Consider the following 24,105-nt stretch of genomic DNA (forward strand, 5'->3'; position numbering starts at 1 on the left):
GTTGTTTTTGTCTGCTTCCACTTGTCTTTGCACTAGGATGATGTCGGCGTAAACGTGCAGTCATATTCGTTGTGTTCCCACTAGTGCTGTCAGCGTTAATCTCATTAAAATGACGTTAACGCCACAACATGGCAAATATCCGTTAACGAGCTACCCCTGATCACCCCGTGTGTGGGGCTAGACGGCCAACACATTAACGAGCTAACTGCGCTAACACACTAGTTCCCACCCATGTAATTGAGCATTGCGTGGCACATCCAACATACTGTTTTACTTTAGTCCATAACGCGCTTACCTTCAGGGTCATACGTCACATGAAAACCAAAATAATTCCAAACGCCAGATCTGAATGAGGGTGGGGGAGGTTCAATTTGCCATGTTGCAAGGAGAGCTTAACTTCTGTCTCGCTAGCTTGCCCTGCGCTCTTCCTTCTGATGATGCTGTCTGTGTTGAGCGCTCAGTGGATCTGCGCTCGACAGTACAGTCGAGCGCAGATCCACTGAGCGCTCAACACAGACAGCATCGATACGAGTATCGTTGCACCCCTACTACCTAAACAGGCACTTAGTCAGATTGTCTTATAATAAACCGGATAGTACTCGCTGCATGCTGGGGCATGTGTGGTAAGGGTGTGAGACACACAGTCACTCATTATTCAGTATTATCACAATATCGCTATAAAAAGGTCTATAAATACTGTAATTCTACGACACATAGCAGTACATTGGTATATTCATATGACAGGAAATAATTCCCATAAAAAGGAGAAAGCCCCCCCCCAAATAATCAATTTTTCATTGTCAGTGTAAATCATTATTATTCAAATGTAATCAATCCCATGTACTCATTTATTGTTCTGTTCACTCTACCCTCCTTCACTGGATAACGGCCACCACAAAAAAACTCATACTTGTTATAAAGTATGAGGCTCATAAAATTAAATCTTGGCAGGTGGCTGATCTGATCATAGTTGTCTTTTATTGTGTTTTGCTGTGTTTCAGTTCGTGGTGCTTCATTTGCCTCACTCAAGTGACATGCAACAGTAAGACTACGGTTTCAGAAATGCAGCTGCATGATTATTACATTTTTTTTCATGCTGAAACTGTACTGAGCTCAAAGTGACAGCCCTTGTCAAGCCCCTCAACATATCTTTTTTGAGTGTGTGTGTGTGTGTGTAGGGGGCAGAACATATTTATTTGCAAACGTCCTACCTTACAGGAGTCCAGTCGGTGCTGTGCGATAGTAGAAACCTTTTCTACTACCGTCCGAAGCCGTGACTGCGTGGCGTGTGAGATGAATGTCACTGTCTCCATGGGGACTTCCGTAATTCCAAACTTTTTAGCTGCGAAAGATATATTAACACACACATTTAGGACAAGATGACATTTCTATGATCAGATAGGGTTTTGCAAATATTTCTTACTTTGCCCAGGTTTATCAACAACTGCTCAAATACATATGGAGACTATTTTAGGATTTTTATTTAGATATTTTTAATTTGTCTGAGAGAATAAGTCCTTTTTTGCATTTGTTCATTTTTTTTGTCACTAGTAAGTTAATGAAGCACATTTCCGGTGTGGTGTTCTTTCAGTTTTCAACATTCCTTTCTCGAGTAGGGTCCCCCTCTACAGTTTGAGAAACTCTAACTCCACTATCTTGCTCTGCAATTGGCACCAAAAGCCCTTCTTCTTTGGAGACCTACTTTGAGGTGAAGGGCCACTTCAACCAGCACCTGCTGCAGCACTGAAGAACTGGTTCATGTGCCTTTACACAAAGAGAACAAGGACAATCACTGCCAGCTGCAGGCCAAGAAGGTGAAGTTGGAGTTCATCTGAAGGATGAGAGACTCATTTGAGAGGCCACTGATTGCAAACATAAATGGCGAAGACTCGTGTACATGTGCTCACATATATGTCCTAAAAACAGAACCTAAAACTCTGGGGAATCACTGGATTAGTACATCATTAGTGTCAAACAGATGCATTCTTTGGACACACCAGTACATAGTACTTTTGCTTCTTATAATTTCATCTATTTCATTAAATCCTAAAATATTGATCCTCCACTTTACCAACAAGGAGTTTTCTAATGTAACATCTGTTCCACATTTAATTTACTTAACCCTTGTGTGGTGTTCGTATTTTTGTTACTCAGCCAGTGTTCATGGGTCTGGTGGACCCGCTAGAGTTTTGGCTTTCCAAATTAACACTATCAAACAATTTTATGTTAAATTACTCAACAGATGTTTACTTCATCCCAATTACAAGCCATATGAACAGCAAACATGGTTAATTTTTTCCCTTTACCTTTGTTAGATCACATTTATGAATTAATGTGCTTCTCGTTTTTCTTTTATATAAAATGTTATAAAAAAATCAGTTATAATCAAGTGGAGTGAGTGGAAAGACACAACACATTTACACGTGAAGCAATATGTTTCACAAGTAAATGGGATCAGCTGCTCATCAATGGTGACATTAGGCCCAGGGTTGTAAAACAGGGGAGGTGGTGCACACACTTATCCCACACTGTCCTGATGGCAGCAAGCTTGTCTCTCTGCCGTCGAGCTGGTCTGTCGTCTCGGTTATCAAAACGGATAATCCTGGAAATTTTGTTGAAGTTTTCCAGAAACATTGATGCATGGAAAGTTTCTTGCCGGTTTCTGCATCCCACAGGGATTCTGTGGATTCCCCTTTGGACCTGAAAACTCCAGCAAGGATAAGAACCCCAAAGTAGGCCTTTGGGGTTCTTAGATGGATTTGGTCCATCTCCTTCCACCTCTCTCCAAAAACACACCTTCCTTCTAGATTACTGCAATCCAGAATAATTTTCTGGATGGAATCTGGGATGAAAAGCTCAAATGAAGACTTGATGTCCTGCACATGAGTACCTGTCAGTCGTGTTGGCCCTGGCTTATCACAGTAGCAGCTCTGCAGGGTGGCTCATTTCTTGGGCAAGAAGACCATTCAATTTCACCAGTTATTGACATCCATATTTCTTCACTTGCTGTCTGGTGGGCTTGTTCTGGTCCTGGAGCTGGCTGCTGATGGGGTACTCGTCTTCGTTTTGTTACTAAATGGTGCTCATCCTCTTCTTCAAAGTCACTGTCAGACTCAGAAATGTGAAATATTCTGAAACCTCTTTGTCAACATCATCATCAGAAGCTCCTCTCTCTTCCAAAATCAATTGGATGGCCCTCGCAGCAGATAATATTTTGCCATCTTGATCAGTTGTGATAAAGAACCACACTGGCAAAGTCTTATTTATAGTATTATGCCCCTAATTTGCAGGTGGGACAGGGTATGAGAAAATAAAATTTGGATCCCTAAAGAAAGAGGGTAAAATGTGTGGGAATGTAAGAGCAGACGGTGTTGATAGTTGAATTTTCAACAATGTTGCAACTTTGTGCGGGAGCGGGAGGGGAAGAAAACACTATCAGCAGCACCAGAAAGAAGGAAGACAGAGTGTGGGAACACAGGACCTACACTTTCAACACTTTTATTAGACCTGGGTCCAGTGGACCCGAACACCTTGTATGTAATGTAAATGCGTGGGGGGAGGTACAGTATGAGGTCATTGAAAATTTGTTCAGATTCATGCTCTTCACAGAAAATAAGCCAAAGCCAATGAATTTCAGGTTGAAAAAATAATTAATTGTTTAATTTTTCTTTTGAAAAAAACTGAAAACGGGTCTCACAGACCCGAACACCATACAAGGGTTAATGTTATAAAACAGGTCATAAGTCACTGTTATATCGTCACTTAAATTGCTGCTAAGACTTAAGAAAAGCAGCAGATAAGCAGGTAGAATTAAAACACATACAGTGCATCTGTAAAATATTCACAATGCTTCACTTATTCTACAGTTTGTCATATTACAGCCTTATTCTGAAATGGAATAATTAACTTTTCACCTCAAAATTATAAATACAATATCCCACAATGAGAAAGGGAAAAAAAGTTTGTTTGATGTACAGATTTATTAAAAATAAAAAACAAATATATAACATATACATACAGGTCCATCCTGTTTCCACTGATATTTTATCAGATGTTTCTAAAACTTGATTGAAGTTCACCTGAGATAAAATCAGTTGTCTGGAAATGATTTGGAAAGACACACATGCCTATATAAGGTCATATAGCTCACAGTGCATGTCAAAGCACAAAAGAGCATGAAGTCCAAGGAAATGTCTGTAGACCTCGGACACAGCATTATATCAAGGCAAAGATCTCAGAAAGGGTACAGAAAAACTTCTCCAGCATTTAAGGTCACAATGAGCGCAACCCATACGGAAAAGAAATAGTAAAAACTTATATGTGATTACTCATGAAAGTGGCCACTTTCATGAGTAAATCATATAAGGCTTACATGATTTACTCATGAAAGTGGCCACTTTCGCATTACTTTCATACATTGTTTTAGTAAGTATCCAAAACATACAAGTTTCATTATATAATTTTTCAAGGGATCTTATATCTGTTTTCACACTTATATGCTTTTCATACAAGTTTCACACAAGACAGATACAAACTTTATAAGATTTATATATATCTTTTCCATATGGGAATGGCCTCAGTCATGAATAAATGGAAGAAGTTTGAAATGACCGGCTGGCCAATCTGAGCAATGGTGGTAGAAGGGCCTTAAAAGAGAGAGGGAGGTGACCTAGAATCCAATGGTCACTCTAACAGAGCTCCAGCATTGTTCTGTGGAGAGTGGAGAACAGTTCAAAAGGACAATAATTTCTGCAGCCCTCCACCAATCAGGTCTGTACGGTAGAGTGGCCAGATGGAAGCCATTCCTCAGCAAAAGCCCAATGACAATCCGCTTGGAGTTTGCCAAAAGCTACCTGAAGGACTCTCAGACCACGAGAAACTCTTTGGACTGAATGCTAAGTGTCATGTCTAGTGGAATCCAGGTATCACTCATCACCCGGCCAACACCATCCCTACACAAAATAACCTGCTCCAGAGCCCTCTGGACCTCAGAGGTTCACCTTTTAACAGTTACCCTAAGCACACAGCCAAAAACAAAAGGGGGCTTTGGCACCAGCCTGTAAATGTCCTTGAGTGGGCTAGCCAGAGCCCTTGACTTGAACACGATTGAACATCTCTGCAGAGATCTGAAACTGGCTTTGCACCAACACTCCCCATCCAACCTGCCTGAGCTTGCGAGATCCTGCAAAGGCGAATGGGAGAAGCTGCTTAAAAACAGGTTTGCTAAGCTTGTAGCGCCAAGCTTAAAACACTTGAAACTGTATTAGCTGCCGATGGTGCTTCAACAAAGTATTGTGCAAAGGATGTAAATATGTACGTACATGTTATATTTATGTTTAGTATTTTTAATAAATTTGCAAGAATTTCAAACCTCACTTTTTACTTGGTCATTATGGGATATTTGGTGAAAAGTGATTATAATCTATTTTGGATTAAGGCTGTAACATGACAACATTTGGAACAAATGAAATGCTGTGAATACTTTTCAGATCCAGTGCACAAGCTCACACACCCCTCCCAAAGAAGTCAAGAAGTAAAAGCACATCAACAGATGACCACAAACTCCATTGAGTACCTTCACTTATGCACACATATACACCCACTGTACTTACACATTCATACAGAAAAACTGTCTGGATTAGTATGTGCAATTAACTCCCAGAAAGAAGACTCATTGCACAGAAAAGTTAATTTGTTTCACAGTCTTAATGCAAATTCTCAAGTGGCTTTACCAGCTAAGCTCCTTCAAGTGTGTAAACGACATTGACCATCTCTTTTCATAGAAGGATAATTTAGTTTCCTTGGAGCAAAACTCATCTGAAGTCATAACAAAAGAGAGGAGGACAGACTTTGGTAGGGTTACTATCTGTTTCCAACTTCCTTTTAAATTATTCCATTAACATAATTTTCTCTCTGGCACCCTTTTAAGTAAACCACACCAATTATTTAAATCAGCTGAACAATACATACACTTCTCAGCAGCTAAAGCTTTGAAACGGATGGAAGGAGCCCTGTTAGCCTTATAATTACAGTGGCAATACATGTGGCAAAGTCACAAGGTCAAAGAAAAACGCTAATAGGCTCCTGCTCCCTAAAAAATGCAATCTATCAGGGACATTAATATTTCAGACAAAGTTTAAGAGACTTAGCCGCAGAGAGAGAACAAAAACATATTCTTCAACTTGATACAGATCATTATTCTTCACCTAGAAAAAGCATGTAAAACAGCGAGAAAACGACTAATGATCTGCTATAACATTTCGTTTAATTCTGACTAAAATAGCATTAAGAATAAAAAGACAAGCACCAAAGACTGTAACACTTCCAGTTGCGTGGTTAATTCAACTCATTTAAGCTACCTTGTGTATGATTTTTTTTTGCCAAACTACTGACACTAATGATGGCAGTGTTGTTCAGTGAAATAAAGAACTAAACATTTATATTGAAAACTGATATATAGATTCTACAAGGTGACATTACCTCTGACATTACCTCCAATGCCTCTATCTGGAGAAAATTAAATTTATAAACAGATATTGTCAAAATAGAAGCTGTCTGTGAAACAGGATGTTTTAAAAACTCAAAACTCAAGTATATCCAAGATTGTGTAATTGCCTAACTTAGCATAAATGCAGCCGGTTTCTCGGAGTGCTGTGGTTTTTAAAACCTTAGAAATTCTTCTTCAAAACTTTCTCTGAATTCACAATGTGTTCCACCAAAAATTTGTTTAGGAAAAGACATAAAACTGATTTTTTAATATTTATTTATTAAATTTGTTTTAACCACCAACCATGTTTCCTTGCAAGCAGTCTTTTTCTTTCTTGTCTGCATTGACACATTGCTAAAATTCCTATGTGTGCATATGAGTAACATATTAGTATACACAAGATAAGCAAAAAGGTAAACCACACATAAAAAAATAACAGGTCTACAATTCTGCTAAAAGTTTAAAAACCATCACAAGATGATGACACATCAATATTGTGTTCAAAACTTATGAGTCCCCTGAGTGGCTCCGTAACAAAAGTCCAGATGGCAAGAAATCTAACTGCAAACAAATGGTATACACCTAAACTCCCTGTTGGAGCTGGTTTAACTGAAAGAATATTTGTTTAAAAAAATAAATAAAATAACATGCTACACTGACTTCAGACCCCACCAGGTGACCAACTGTCCTTGGCTTTTCCCCCCCACTTTTATTTACATGACACAGTAAAAGTCAGTTTTTAGAGTTTACTAGTCAGTAAACCAAAGTTAATCCTACAGGCTACCATTTACATATTTGTGTTCTTCATCGCTAAATCTGCATGTATTACATGTCAACTCTGATAAATAAAAAACTGATAAATAAAAAAACCCAAATAATTTGGCTAATTGAAAGTTGTTTATTCAGCTGCCAAATACTTTTTAAAACAACAGACATAGTGAAATCTCATGATGAGACTCAATCTGCAATGATACTTGGATTTTTTAGTTCCTGTGAAACTTGCTGGTATTGATTGGAAAAAGAGTCTCCCTGAAAAGTACCTGGCAGTGAAAATGGACAAGTCCCATCTGTTGTAGTTTATATCTAAAATAATTGCAACTATGCCATTCCTTCTCAAAATACACAACAAGTTTCCATAACTGGTTTTGATATTTATTTCAGCATCCATTGACCATAACTGACCACTACAAAGTCAGAAAAAAACTTCTCTACTGCACGTCATGAGTCAGTATTTAAGTAAGACCACAACAAGGACCACTCCATTTTCAAATGACAGAGATGCCATCATGCAGAGTCACTTTCCTGTTACAGGCACACCCATTCTACATATGCTTGATGTTATGCCAAGAAAAGACCAAAGCAAATTCTTACAGCAAACGAGAAACAATTAGTCACAAAAGCAAAGTCTGAACACTGTACTACAAAAGCCAAGGAGTTTAAGATAGTCTTCTCTCCTCCTCTTATGAAGCAGGTGCAGAGCCGAAAAAACAAATGGGACAAAGAATCGTTAATTCTTTTCAGCAAAGTATTTCACTAACTAGTAAGAAAATTACAGAGAAACCCTGTTATACTGGACAAGTTGGACAGTATTAGCATGTAGTATCCATCCAATAACACTGGTCAACCAATATCTTAGTTCAGCTCAACTATACACTGATATAAAAGATGGATGTAGCTACATCACCAGTCAAGGGCAGTGCTCAATGTCAAAACAAAGGACACGGCACCTTCATTTGGCTAACAACATAAGAAATAGATGATACAGCATGCTTTGTTTTATTGCAATTATTGAGGTCTATCATTTACAAAGCTAACTTCATGTTATATTTAATAACACATAATTGCATTTTGGCACTCAGAAATCAGAAAAGTTCAGCGAAAGAGAGCAGATGGCTGTTTGCCAATAGGCTTCTATAGAGCTGGTAATCTTTCTACGACCACAGGAGTTGTAGCAGTAGGGCTGTTCGATATAAGATGATGACATAAAAACATCTATCGCTATTGTTTGTTTCGTGGTGTAGCAAAATAAACTGTTTACGGTAATATTTTTTCATCGTTTTCATGGTCACTGTAGTGGCTATATTAATTTCTTAAAGTTCTCTCTTTCTCTTATATTTAATATAACCACACTACAGACACAAGCGCCTGTTTTTATGCGTTGTGGTAAAAACATCGCGTGTCCGCTTGTTTATTTTCCACATAAACCTTTCACAATAAAGCTCAAGATCCTGTTGAGACTTTTCAAAATAAACTGAATCACGTGAAAGAGTATGCAGAGTATTTACGGATGAGAAGCAAAAAAGAGCCGTCAGGTGCTAAAAAAATAAACCTTAGACTCAAACGTTAGAACAGGCTTTTCCCCGCAGCACACTGTGTAATAAATACTTACAAAGAAAACAGCGGCCGTTAAAACTTATGTCTAAAAATTTATAGTTTCATACATCGTTAAAACACTCGACTCCAGGTACACAATGCCAAGCTGGAAACACTTCACGCAAGTCGAGCTGCCCGAGATTCACAGAATTTACAGAAAATGTTACATTTTTGTGATTTATATCGTCATTGGACGATAGATGTCTTATATCGGGGATATGAGATTTTGGTCATATCGCACAGCCCTATGTAGCGATAGTGATAATTCTTTCTCAGAGATCACAAACAAATACTATTAGTGCTAAAAAGCTTAGCAGATTGGCATAAGTACCTCATTCCTGTTATATTCTGTATAATAAATCAAACTAAAAAAAAAGAGAGATTTGGTAATGTTGCTTAAGAAGGTTTTTGTATTATTAGTAAAATGTACTATTTTGTACAAATTTGAAACGAATTTAAGCAGGGATATGTTCAATGGTTAAATATACTCTAATGCCAACCATGTCTGTGTTAGCCACTTCAGGGTATGCAAGTTTCTTGATAAAAAGAAAAGAAATTAAAATGGGTTTGCAGCATTAGAGATCATTAGCAGCTAGCAGGAAATACTACTTATAGATATTCCAAATACAAATAAAAGGCAATAAGCCAGCAAAACATTATTTGTATTTCATCTTAAGATTTAGCTTTTTAAAAAAATGAAAAAACAAAAAACATTTTCAATAAATGTGGGCTCCCTGTGTGTGTGTGTGTGTGTGTGTGTGTGTGTGTGTGTGTGTGTGTGTGTGTGTACCTTTAAGGTACCAGTGGACTATCATTACTTTGAGGAGCTTTCCTAGAGAACTCCAGCTGTGCCTGTGTTCTGGTTCCTGAGATGGGGGTGGAGTGCTGCTTTTTAGCTTTGCAGCCCCCACCACCACCACCACCACAAGCTCAAGGACAAGCCTGGAGAGTTATGAGAGAAGGGAGACAGGTTTGGGAGGCGAGGGCAGCCCAAGTGTTTGTTTGCAGGGGATAAATGAGAGAGGAGAGGAAGCAAGACACGGAGAGACATGAAGATGAAAATAAAGAAGGGGATAGAAAGAGCCAGTCCCCTCTTGAATTCACAATTCAGAAAATACATCAAAAGGGGGTTAGAAAGGGGAAATTAAGACATCTAAGAAAAGAAAAGAAAAGAAAAGAAAAGAAAAGAAAAGAAAAGAAAGAAAGCTACTACAACCAGTGTTTCCATGGGGGCAACCAGGGCAGGAAAGGTCACAATTAAGTTTTTTGCAGGATGCTAAATGTTAAATCGGAACAAAGTTGGTGCTTTTGCAGGAAGAAGAGCAGCCGAGCCTTTCTGATTGAGTGGAGCTGGCAGGCTCGGGGAGCCTCCCTCGGACTGCTGTCAGCTGGGAGTGTGGAGGGGCCAATCACTGACACAACAAAGCTGCATAAGTGCCACTTCCCCAGCAGGGGGCGCCCTAGCCTCCTGCCCCATATCATGCTGTGTGCCCCCCCCCCCGAGGAAAGATTTATATTTTTAAACAACTCTTCTACCCCAAGGTGACGGGATAACAACCATGCCAAGGGTCCACGTAATGAAACATGACCCGCAGGCCTCCATGCTACACTAAAGATACTTTAATTGAGATAAAAACAAGATGAGGGTGCTAGACTCCCCGTCACGTGGAATTATACTGTGTGTTTTTTGATCTGATGCACAGGAGCAAGATGCCAGGCACAGTTATTTTGAGCAATAATGCTCATTACACGTTTTCACAGGTTTTACCGTGCAGCTACAGCCTTAGGTATATATCAAGCAATGAAATGGATTGCCGCTAGCAAAAAGAGGTCATGAAGACACCATCACTCGTATGTGATACTGCATACAAGCAAGACTTCTCCGCCTATATTGATTAGCTCAGGCAATATTGTGCGCTTTTAGTGGATCTTGACACTCTGATAAGCCGAGAAAGATTCAAAATTTCACTGGCAAGTTACATCCCTCTAAACTATGTTCCTTTAGTCCAGAGGACAATCTGACAGCCAGCCTTCAAAAGACAAACCCATAAAGTATTTATGCATGTGCCTGGGGTCCAGTGAGTTCAGACAGCCACTGAAGAATTCATTAAAGGAGGTGAAAGAATTTTTAAGTGTATCAAATTTAAACCAAGGCCAAACAAGAAATGCTCAGTCTGAACCACAGAAGGAGAAAAAAATCAAAACTGTCTGTAGTGATGACACAATAAATACAAAAACAACATGGTCCTTACACAAAAGGCAACAGAGAATCTTTTTATCATGACATGACATGAGGAATTTTCCTACTGCATCAGTAACTATTTTTATCTGCCATTAAGAACACCTAAAAGCTCCAGTTCTGTGAAACAGTATTTGCCCCCTTCCTGATTTCTTATTTATTTTCCCCCATTTTTGTCACACTTACGTGTTTCAGATCATCAAGCAAATTTTAATGTCAGACAAAGATAACTTGACCAAATAGGAAATAAGGTTTTTAAATGATGAGATTCATTTATTAAGGAAAAAAGGTTCATCAAACTTACCTGGCTGTATTGGATAAAAGTAATTGCCCCCTAAGCCTAATAACTAGTTGTGCCATCCTTGGCAGCAAGAACTGAAATGAAGTAATAACTGGCACTGAGTCTTTGACATCATTGTGGAGGAATTCTGGCCCACTTGTCTTTGCAGAGTTGTCTTAAATCAGCCACAATGGAGGGTTTTTGAGCATGAGCAACCTGTTTTAAGCTCATGCCAACCATTGCAATTGCACTAAAGTCCAGGCATTGTCCAGGCTCCTGGCAGTAATCGGGCCTAAGTGTAAATAATGAAATTGTACTCAACTTTCCGGAAAGCATGGTTAATTACAGTTAATTTATGACATAGCTTCCCCCCTCCCAACAAATGAAATCATTATTTAAAAACTGCATTTTGTATTTACTCAGATTAACTTTGTCTAATATTTAAATTTGTTTGAAATAGTCAGGTGTGTGAAATATGCAAAAACAAGAAACCAGGAAGGGGGCAAATACATTTGGCACGTCTTTATATGTCACTTCTGCAATGAGTGGTCAGGATTCACCTGTTTCTTGAATTCGTCGGTGTAGCAGCCCCGGATGAAGAAAGGCCTCGTCTTTACATGAGCGGATCTGCGTTCCCACGAGGTCAGAGTTGGTGGCGAGTATTCTGGCACTTTCCTCATTCAGGTTCACCCCAGCCATAGAAGCCACATCATTGATATCATCATCGTCCCTGAAGGACGAGATGGTAGATGGTAAAAAAATACGAAAATACAAAAAAAATACGGAAACACGCATTTTATTGTGGTACATTTTTACAACACATTTTTGTCGTGCAACAAGACGAATATGCATCTGTCCAAGTTTTACTTTAGGTAAAGCCTGTGAAATTTCTACAGCTCTCCAAGGGTCTCTCAGAAAACTTGAGAGGCCCTTGTCACAGTTCTACTGACTCCTACTGGAAGCTGTGTTCAAAATATTTTCTCTTCTTTTTAGCTCCAAAATCACCAGGAAAATTCATTTTGCACTATCCTTAATTGTGTATTCACGCCCTAACATTACATTGTCAACTAGGAGATTTTTCACAGGGATATTTGCCTGGACAAAATTATGCATTAGTTTTGTTACAAGGGGCTATACGTTGCTCATAATGGCACAGAAGTCCCATTCCAGGGTCTATTTGCGTCAACACTTTGAGAGTCAGGGAGATGAAGAGCGTTTGGAAGCTGTGTTTTGCTCGGTAAGGATGCTCCTGAGAATTGGCAAAGAGCTGCAATGAATCTGGCTATAGACTAATGTCAACAAACTCTATTTACACAATCATGTGCAACACACAGTGATGTATTTTCTCAGAGCACTGGTCATTTCTCATGGTCATAATGCAGACTTCACTATGTTTACACAGTATTACAGTTTAGCAAAGACAAAGGAGTATAAACATGCAGAATGTGTGCTATGGTCACTGTGTTTCTTTCTCAAAGAGGTTTACATATTCTGTAAAAGGCTGCAAGTTTCTTTGTGAGTTGTCACTGGGAAAAATTCCTTTACAATTATTATACTTGGCAAGTAATGATTATGATCCTGGCCTGAATTAGCAGAGCAGTGACATGTTGTGCTTACAGGACTGGCCTAGAGCGAGGAGCGGATTTTCTGAGTGGCTTTGACGGAGAGAACAAAGAACCACAGAACACAGACAGAGTGGCCTCTTGCCACTCACTGGCTAACCTCCGTAGTCATTTACGTTCATGCCACTGTTGTGGTTTGCGACAGAGTTTACGTGTGTGTTGCTGTGCTTTTGCGTACACATGTGTGCAGCACGGGGCACCGAGTTCTTTCAGGCGTCTCGGGGTGTGGGCACACACCGTCAGCCAAGTCCACCCCACCGAGGCCCTCCTGCTCCTTACTGCGGCCGCGGAGAGCCGATATGAAACTTGACACCACGGCAGGAGGTTGACAAAGTCAAGTCAAGTCAAGTCAAGTTTATTTATAGAGCACATTTAAAAACAACCAAGGCTGACCAAAGTGCTGTACAGTAAATACAGATAAAAATACAATAGAACACAATTTCGTAATAACACCTCGCTGATAAAAATAAAATAAAAATATATAAAACAAATAAATTAAACCTTTCTAAAAGCCAATGAAAAGAGGTGAGTTTTAAGAGCGGTTTTAAAAGTTTCTAGGCTTTTGGAGAGTCTGACGTGAGGAGGTAAACTGTTCCACAGTCTGGGTGCAGCCACAGCAAACGCCCTCTCTCCCTTTGTCTTTAATTTATACCTGGGAACATCTAAAAGCATCAGGTCGGCTGACCTCAAAGATCTCCTGGGGCGATAAGTTCTAAGGAGTTCTGACAGGTAAGAAGGTGCAGTACCATTTAAAACCTTAAAAGCCAGCAATAAGATTTTAAAATCAATCCTAAAGGCAACTGGGAGCCAGTGGAGAGAGCAGAGAACCGGAGTGATTAGAGTAGCTCCCTGAACTCTACACACCTCAACCTTCTCTCGTCTTTTCCTCCTCTCCTCCAGCTCTCTAATTAAGCCTTCACAGAGAAAATCTACACACCAACGCAAGCGTGGATGCATAGGATTATGATCTGTGTTGCACCTCAGGCTGTGCACCTTTCTTTATCACGTCCTTATGGATAACTTGACCTGGCTTAAAATCACACACACACCTTAGGCCATACTCAACCAGCTAAGTAAAGAAAAACTAAAAACTACACATCAGGCCAATGTCCATGATGGAAAAGTGACTACACAAGATCACTCAAAGCCAAAGCAAAATCTCAGTATCAATGCATCCAAAGAGATCAAAAAAACCAATGCAAAAATCTCTACCTGATGACAATAATGTGATGATAATATGATAATGACAATAATCATAAGTCTTTTCTGTAAACTGAACGTCAGGACATAAAATTATAGGTTTTGCTTTATATAGCCATGTATCCATTGTCTCCTGCTTGTCTAATTAAGGGTCACAAGGGGGCTGGTGCCTGTGCCAGCTGCCCCAGCTGGAGTGAGAGGCAGGGTATACCCTGAACAGGTCACCAGTCTGTTGGGAAGCTAAAATGAGACAGACAGCTATTCACACCTAGAACTGCCAGTTAACCAAATATGTATGTCTTTGGACTGTGAGAAGACGCTAGAGTACCCAGGGAGAACCCACAAAGCCACAGGGAAAAACACACAAACTCCACACAGAAAGGCCCCAGATGACCTGTGGATTCAAACCCAAGAAACTCTTGGTGTGAGGCAGTAGTAGTGCTAACTACCCACCACCATGCCAAATTTCATTACAGTCGTGTAGTGCACTGAACTCGTGGTTCCAAAAATATTTTACTCATTTTTTTTAATCTGGCTTCTTTTAGGTGAACTAAAAACATTGTGGGAAAAGGTTCAGGTTATGAAAAGCTTTTCTTCTCAGGGTTGAGAATAGATGAATATATTTCTTGCATATGACAAAGATAGAAAGACAGAGAGAGAGACCGAAATCTCATGTTGGCAGAACACATCACATAGTCTTAGACTAGAAAATCTCTGCAAAACTGGCTAGGCTACTTTTACATGAACCGTTATATTACAGCAAACTGTGGGGTGGGCACTGAGCCACTCCAAGTGGGGCATGGAGCACTGGGGGAAAATATCGAATGAAACTAAGCTGAGTTAATGTGATTTACAAAGGGAACGACAGCATTCTAACCTGTATTCACTGAAGGTCAACTTGGATCCATTTTTATTGTTAATGATTGATTACAAATTAGAAGTGTAGGGTGTTGTTTCGGCTTCTGAAGTTGTGCATGTGAGATAAAGTTTGAGAACCACTGAATTAAATCAAGTACATACAATTTCAGTACATAAAAAGGTTTTCAGTGATTCTTTTGGTCAATATTACATGGATTAACAGTTGAGCATTTTATTATTAGTAGTATTATTTCAAATAATTTGACTAAAAATGACAAAGAAAGTTAACTTATTTGGAATAAAAGAAGAATAAAGGAAAAAGATGTATTCACTGTACTAATGGAGTCTCATTATCTGAGTAATAAAAAATAAAATAATACCATAGGGTCAAGATCTCCAATTTATACTGCAGGAAAAAAGTGCTATTTTTAAATCAAGATGGTACAGCTATAGCTGCACTATAGCCCAAGGATTTCTTTACAGGAAATGTATGTGTAGTTTGAATAATTATTTACAATGGATCTGCAGAGTTAACATTTTGTGTATCGGCACACAAAATATCAACCAGTATCCAAAAATTCTGGTAATCCCTTTTTCTTTGATGATCTGTTTTCAGGGCCATTTGAGATCACCAAGGCTGAAATCAAACGAGAATGCTAAAGACAGGTCTGACATTAAAAGGAGAGAGTGAGATATGAAATGCAAAATATTCCCGACTATATCTCTGCACTAATAAAGCAGATGTGCAATTAGCTTCCACGGAAGCTAAAGAGCAGGCTCTCAGTTATTGGTTTGGGTTGGCTCAGGGACTCGGAGCCAGAGGCCACATAAATACATATGCATGTCGTTTCCACATCAAGCTTGTGTTTCAGCGAGGGCATGCCATAGGAGGTTGGAGAATTGCACTTGCTGTTTAGAGGTTGTGTAGGTGTGGGGTGCATTCAGATCTCCTCCGCCCCCCTCCCCCTTCTCCAAGACTACCACACTGATCCACCCCCTTTATCCCTGTGGATAAAGGTCTCTGTGCCCAGGCAGGGGGCCCTGATTGATCCCTGTGACTAACACCCAGGCCATGCATGTTGTTGTGCCCACACTGAGAGACATGCGCCACTGGAGAAGTATTCTCCATAAAACAGCCTTAAGTTCAATGGGCAGCTGACAGGACATGTGTTAATGACCAAAATGAATGATAGCATAGGCTTAAGAGCCTTCCAAAGACCAACAACAGGTCAAGTATTGTTTCATGTTTAATGGGTAAGTGTTATTAATTCATTACAACACTCAGGCTGTTAATATTCCCAAGCACTTAAAATACCTGGCAAGGAAATGGTGTGATGTAGGTGACGATCTGATCAATGCTAAGAGTCATAAGTATATTTTGTAGCATTTTAAACGTTCCTGTATCTATGTGGAGTGCTGCCACTTTCTTTGGAGTTTTTGAACATCTTTGTCACCAGCTGGCCAGAGGTGCTAGCTACCTCTGCTCATTCTTCGTCAATTTTTCCCCCAAATCTCAACATAATCGAATCTTGTGGTTGCCGTGCTTACAAGTGGCAACATCAACATTTTTCAGAGATCACTTTTAAGTTCTAATTTACTTTTAAAGTTCTTCTTAGCAAAACGGGCACATCACATAGCAATTTATACAGCAACAAAGGATATAACCGCAAAGCATAATGAAGTCAGTTTGCTGGTACATGATGGAAAAGAGCTGGTGGACTTTTGCATCCACTGGATCTGAACGAAAACTTTTGATCCTAATTTTGCATGTGTATCTGTGTGTCTTTTCCTATGCAACCATGCCAGTATTCGTTAATGCGCAGGGATGTGTGTCCACCATGAAGCACAGGGTTGGATTTGAGGGGCTGAGGCTGAGCTCGGAGGTTGGCAGAGGGCTGAGGGCCTCGGCTGGCTCGCCAGTGATTACAGCGGATGTCGAGTGTTTACAGAGAGATGAGGAGGGGTAGAGGGGGGGACGCAGAGACAGCTGCTTTCACTCTGTACTGTAAACTACACACACATGCGCACACACTGACACAAGCACTTACACAGAAGGCTGTAGCTACATTGGAAACCCCACAAGCCCTGCAGTGTGTATGTGTGTGTTTGTGCTACAGCTGGCCTGCTGGGACCAGCGGTTCAGAGTGACAGCCATACACACATCAGTCCCAGACTGCAGCTGAACATGGTGCAGGCTGGGTGGGGGAGAGCACGGAGATGCTGACTGACCATTGTTTGTTTTTTTGTTTCTTTATTACAGTCAACAGATACCTTCTACACCCCTCTAATTCTGCTAAGGAAGCAGTTAAGTCAAAATGGCTTTATGTCCAAATTCCCCCTGACTTTAGTTCACTTAGACTTTTTTGTGTGCTGGCCACTTGTCTTAATCCTTTTTTGATTTCTAAGTAATTACTGAAATTATGTCAGTGGCACACATTTTTTAATTAAATCTGATCTACTTGACTATTTTATGCAAATGACCTGCTGTTGGTGTTTAAATATTAGTGTCTTTAAAAGGCTGTAGGAACTCAAAATTAACTTTTTTTTTTAACAACTTGTCTGCATTTTTCAGCATGGTAAACATGAAAAACAGCGACTGTTCACAGACACAAGTCATCGCGTCTGACTGGACGTGGTGTGAAGACAGTGTGGCGTCAGATGGATCACCTTGTAACAATGAGCTCTGTTCCAGCATGTTTATATCCTCAGGTACGAAACGTAACAGCATAAAAAAATAACAGCGATTTCTAACTGAGGTTTCAGTCAACAGCAACCAACCGAGGTCCAGCCGAAACATTAACAAGTTAAGAATTTAACGCACAGGCATTTTTCAGTAAAGTGGAAAATTAGGAGCGACAGTGAGAAATGAAGATAATTCGACAATACGGAGGTCAACTCATCAAACAGTTAAATCTATATCGGAGTCAGAAAAGTCATATGTGACTTCAAGTAACAGTGTGATGGTGAGAAAGGTCAGCGTGTATGCGTCGTTGGAAGAAAACGAAAGAGACAAATAAAGGGATGAAAACAATGATGGTTGACTGCACAATATAGACAATAAAGTGTCTAACGCATAAAATGAAGAGCAGGCAAAATGTCACCTGACCCGGATAAAGAGAAAATAAACTACAAAATATCATTGACATGATTCTTCCGTGACAGTGGTACTGTGTGTTATTGGACTTGTGTTGAAACCAGTGCATTTGTGTGTAGTAGGCCCCTGTGATCACCGCAGGGGGGAAAAAGGTCGCCAGTAACAAGCGAGCCTGACAGCTTAATTACCAACGCAGCTAAAGATTTATTGGTTTATCAATCAGAGCCCAGGGCGCTGCCTTTCCCCTCAGGAGATGGGAGCCATTACCATGAACCCGTTGGCCCATGTGACCCAGACTCTTCTTGCCCTGTCCCAGTCACACAGGGGCAATCCTAAACCTCCGGCACCTGTCAATACATGTGTACAAGCACGCTGGATATGCACACACACATACACACACAAATTCTTAGATTTCTGGAATATACACATATGTTCATGTGCACCCAAGCAGAGACACAAACAAACACAGACAAATAGAGGAATGTATGCAAACATAAAACACATAAAGACTCACACAAAACATGGACCGCAAAGGCCAGCATGTGGGCGATGAACCTTTTATGTTTCGAGACAAAGGCACAGCTGAAGCAGAGACAAGACCAGAGAGAGAGAGAGAGAGAGGAAAGCTGCAGGCTAAATACTGTATGTTTGACTTAACCAAAAGGTATTTTCAGAACCGCATCCAGAAATTCCAACCATATGGGCACAATTATCTTATTTCTAAATTAAGCGGTAGCTCATTTGGAATCCTGTCGATGAGTTGTGACAGTGACACGAGGAAGGCGAACGTGAGGGTGATCTGTTAACTGACAGTGTGCTGCTATGTGGTGGGCATGGGAAGAAAGGACCACCGATCAACCAGTCGGGCAGGCAGGCAGCCAGGTGGCCAGGCAGGCGACTCAGATAAACACTCACAGCCTTAGCTGAGAGTGTAGCCTGTAGTCATGCAGAAGCTTTTTAGTGAAATGCTGCCCCCATGTGTTGGCAGCCACAAATAACATGCTCCACAGTCACTCTCCTGGCGAGAGGAGTTGTACCTGAATGTGCCTCCTCCGGGGTCATTGAGCTTGTTTTTCTGATTCCCGGTGATCTGAACAGGCAGGCCCATGGGACTTTTGCCTGCTTGGATTATGGCTCCCTTTCCCATTGTGCCTGTTAAAGAAAGGGGGGGGAACAAAGAAGAAAACACTAAACAAAAAGGAAAGGTTTAATGTTATCATTGAAGTGTCCCCTTCTATCTGCATCAAATATTTATTCTGTCTAACGACTACCTTCAGCTGTCTCTGTCATCCTCACAGGGGTGAGGGTGAGGGGCTGTCGCTCTCCCCAGGTTGGTGCGGAGAGCGTCGCTCTGTCAATATCACTGCACTTCACCGCCTTTCCTTACACTCCTAAACCGCATCCTGCTCCGAGACACGTTTTCCAGAGAGGCACAAGGACTGCCAGAGTGAATTTAAACTTGATTTTAACAGGCATGTTCCTAGCCAAGAGGCACAGGAAAGTATTTTTAGAACTATCCCCGCATTCCAATTTATGGGCATAAAACAACCTACAGATCTTTCACTGCAGGCAATCTTGGGGAAGGGGGCAGATCAAATTTGTATGCACCTCCGATTGTACACACACGCACGCACACACACACTAACACAAACGCACAAGCACAAACAGGTACAAACACATACACTCATTTCACACACCACTTGAGAGCACAGAGCTCTCTTAGGGGAGCGTTACACCCGGTTGGTGTTGGGGCGATGTTTGTGGGCTTCTGTGGGAAGAGTGTTTGTGAATCAGTGTGAGTAAGCAGTAGCGCAAATGTTTGAGAAGGCTTTATAACCAGACAGGAAAAAAAAAACACACAAAAAAAACACCTGTTCTCTCTATGGTTCCTGCCTGTTTACACATCCTTCAGCCTACCGAGAGAACATTTACGGTTTCACTAATGGCCATCTTAGGCTATATAACCTGTTTTATTGGTTCATCATTTAAACTAAGGCTGAACGTCTTTGAATATTTTTCCTGCAATGGTGTCTTAATCGAAGGATGTAAATATTGCATAACAGAATCAGAGGAAAACCGTGAGTCAAAGTTTCCAAAAATATAAAGAAATGTTTGTTCAATCTTTCATCTTTCTATACTTTAGTCCTCCAAATGCCTGGTATAAGAATGGGGATTGTACATGTAATTGAATTCAATCAAATGTGTCTGTAATAGGCCTGCAGATGTCTTACCTTGCGCTCTGATGGACTGCGTAATCACCACAGGCATCCGGACCTGGCCACCAACAGCGCCTCCTGTCTTGACACCCTGAGGAAGCAAAACTTTATTGTAGCATTTCTCAGAAGGAAACAATTGGAGAGAAGGAAGAGATAAAGAATGGAAATTAAAAAGGATGAAACTGAACACCTACTAAAGCATTGCTCAATTTTTGTGTGATCCCCAAAACCGAAAGTGAAAAATCAAACTTTTTGTCATAGTTGGATAGGAAAAAAACATAATCTGTAGACCTAGACCCACTTGAGTTTTGTATATTGATTTCTTTTCAATTGTAACACAGTGAAAATACCAGCAGTATATACAGAATAAATGCATAATACATACAAGAGTGGTGAATTCTACAGTGGCTATCTCCACACAGTACAGAGAAACTAGAGATCAAATTAAATGCACAAGAAGGATGGATTTCTCCCACTGTATATGACCTACATTTTCTTGCATTTGCAGATAAGACAAAGGCAATAAAAAGTCAAGGCCACGGTGAAAAAGTAGTTGAGAAGAAGAAAAAGTAGTAGAAGAAGAAGGTGCGGGGGGTGGGAGAGTATGCTGGGCTATTAGAGTCACTTCCTTCCTTGGTAGCAGCTACGGGCCGAGCCTCAGGCTCAGCCATCCATTCCTACCAGTTTGCTTCTTGCTGCATATTTTTTAGCCTTGTTTTCCATTCCCTGACACATGCTATATTACTGTTCAAGCTACTGAAAAAAGACAGAGGCCATTTTCCCCAGAGATCCACTGCAGGGGTCTGCGAGTAAGGGGGGGAACGGGAGAAAAATACATTCAGAATGAGCAAAGATAGCTAGCACCTCTGGCCAGCTGGCGACACAGTTAAGAGAGAGGGGAAACCCTCAGGTAAGAAGTTTTAGAATCAGGGGCAGAAGGAATAACACTAAACCTAAACTGCTCATCTTTCATATGATTCATATTTCCTACATTTAACATCTAGAGCGATCTTAAATGTTAGATGTTTTTTAGATTAAAGAATAACATGTTAGTTTTATGTAAAGAGAGAAACAGATTTCAAACAATAATACAGAAAAAATACTATTTATGTCTATTTATTATTCATTAATTATTCATTTTCCTTGCTGTTGATGCCCAATAACTTGACCAGCAAAGTTAGAATATATTATTTCAACCTCTTAGCTCAAACATCCATAGAACATCACATGTACTGACGCTGCACACTGTTGCAATGAAGAATGAGCTGTTATGGTATGTGGTGGTGCGGCCTACTTACACCTCTCGAGTTTTCATCAAGGCCATTCACCTCATATAAAATTTGCCCCAAGGAAGTTTATGGTCTAGTTCCCATATAGCTTTTGGCACAATACAAAATATATATATATATATATATATATATATATATATATATATATATATATATATATATATAAAAAATTTTAAAAAATATCTAATTTTGATTTTCTAAATAATGTCTTTATTAAGTGGTCTATCCTCCATGTGTTTAGAAACGTAGAATACTTCTTTTTTTTATCTAATTAAACCCCTGACATTTGAAACACAGCATTGTTTCAAATGTTGTGGGTTCAAAACCAAAAATGATTGTGGCTTATTGGATATCCTGGAGCATTAATTGTAATTAAATAAGAAACCTTAAATAATGTAAGCCCACATCTATATACTCTACTTTACTACAACAAGAAATCTTTCCCATAACACTGTAGTATGAACAGATTTTTTTTAGGCTAATTCAACTAGCGTTCTGGTTTCAGACTGTTGACGTGCCAGCGGCGATCATTTACTAATGTTTTGTGTGATAGCTTATGTTGCGGTTGTGTGTGTGTGTGTGTGTGTGTGTGTGTGTGTGTGTGTGTGTGTGTGTGTGTGTGTGTGTGTGTGTGTGTGGAGGGAGGGAGAGAGAGAGAAAGAGAGAGAGAGAGAGAGAAGGGGAGAGCGAGAGACCAGAGGCATGTTCTGGACATAGACTGCGGCCGCCACATTGCTTTAAAATTGACCTGGGGCTGACCTAGTTACCTCGCTTCACCCTTCAACGGTTAACGGGTAGAGGGAGGGAAAGAGGGAGAGAAATGAGAGGGTGATGCGGGGGCAGATACAGTGAAAGGCATGGAGAGAAAGTGTGTGTATGCAAGGAGGGAGAAGGAAAGAGAAACAGAGAGAGAGAAATACAAAAGAGACACCCCTCTAGCTTGCCCACTACTCTGCCTGGACCAGACCAATCTGAGTCTGACCTCACTTGACCCATCTGTAGACATCTGGGCTCTGTGGGGTTGCATGATTCTCAATGTACAAGCACATCTGCACACACAGACACAAACACACGTTCAGTATCCACAACGCGGTTATTATAGTTAACTAAAACTATACCACGATCTGAAACTGGGGATAGAAAACTAACAGAAAATAACTAACAAAAATACCAAACCAATTAGAAATATAGAGGAAAGGTCCATGTTATTAGTCTTTGCTAATATTGTCATATTATTCAATACATTAAGTAAAAGAAGGCATTGACTCTGAGCCAGGTTTTTGTTCTGCAATACCTTGTCTGAACTTATTAAATCTGCTCCTGGCACTACCGACTACAGTATTATGATTATAAAGGCTAATATTAATTAAAAAAATTTAAACATTTCAAATATAACTGAAACAATCAAATCAAATCTGGAAACTAAATCAGACAAACGGTAAAAAAAACCAAAGAAAAAGTAAGGCTGTTGCTTCTTGGTACAGTCCCCCTCTGTCATGGTACTGCGTCTTTGACCCTGAAATATGAATTTTGTTGGGACTTTGAATTCTTTTCTACCTTTAGGTGCAAAGCTCGGCCTCTTTTTGTGACACTGACAAACAGACAGGAGGCCAAGCTGGAGGTGGCAGAGTAGAGGATGTTAAGATTTTCAGTAGGAGTCACCAGAACGGACAAGATTAGAAATGAGTCTATCAGAGGGACAGCACAGGTTGAGCGTTTGGAGACAAAGTTAGAGGGGCAAGGTTGAGATGGTCTCAACCTTTTCTATAATCTCTTGTGTTTCTCCGAGCCTTCCCCCTTGTCTCCCCTGTGTCAAGTTCAAGTGTGTTAGAGTCTTGTCTCTTTGTCAGTCAGTGACTTCCAGGTTTATTTTGGTAGTCTTTTGTCTTCTTGGTCTTGTTCCTAACTGTCTTAATTGTCTTCAGCTGTTCCTCGTTCCCCACCTGTTCCCTATTCCCCTGATTAGCTCTTAGAGCGTGTCAGTTTGTATAAATAGGCAACAATTTCACATTGCCCTTTTGTTGTAGTGTCTGTGTTTCCTCAGTGTGTGCGCTCAGCCCAGGTTTCGTGGCGTTTCGATGTTTTTGTAGGTTTACTTCCTGTCGTTTTTTGAATCTCCTGCTTCTTTGACTCCTGTACACAAATAATCATGACACTTTTATAATCTGCAACATATGGGTGTGACTAACCATCACAGAGACTGTACTGCATACCAAGAATCATATCACAGATTTGTAGGACAGATGGTGGTGTTAAACTGTTTCCATTAAACTGGGGGAAGGATCTTTAAATAGTCCTTCAGAAAGCTCACAAAGACATATAATACAGTCCTCTGTGTTAGGCATATGTATTCCTAGCTTAATGTAATGCCTCCAAATGACTTCTTTGTGGAATAACTGAACCTTCATGTTTAAAACTACTTTAGTCTGACAACAAAATCCTCCAAA

General features: G+C 40.2%; 1 protein-coding gene across 2 annotated transcripts in view; it reads right to left on the minus strand.

The window, feature by feature from the left end:
- The window catches only part of LOC146639381 (transcription initiation factor TFIID subunit 4), a 107,898-nt gene that overhangs the window by 59,110 nt on the left and 24,683 nt on the right, over positions 1 to 24,105 (minus strand). For both annotated transcript variants that reach the window (XM_085362539.1, XM_085362611.1), the window contains 4 exons: positions 20,385 to 20,460; positions 19,191 to 19,305; positions 11,940 to 12,109; positions 1,212 to 1,342 (listed from right to left, as the gene is read on the minus strand). In XM_085362539.1, coding sequence (XP_085218665.1) covers positions 1,212 to 1,342; positions 11,940 to 12,109; positions 19,191 to 19,305; positions 20,385 to 20,460 — 492 coding nt within the window. The remainder of the gene's footprint in view (positions 1 to 1,211; positions 1,343 to 11,939; positions 12,110 to 19,190; positions 19,306 to 20,384; positions 20,461 to 24,105) is intronic.

Source organism: Diplotaxodon limnothrissa, linkage group LG1 (assembly GCF_057381915.1).
Source record: "Diplotaxodon limnothrissa isolate DT_005_m linkage group LG1, D_limnothrissa_male_GT1.1, whole genome shotgun sequence".
In the NCBI taxonomy this organism is placed as follows: Eukaryota; Metazoa; Chordata; class Actinopteri; order Cichliformes; family Cichlidae; genus Diplotaxodon; species Diplotaxodon limnothrissa.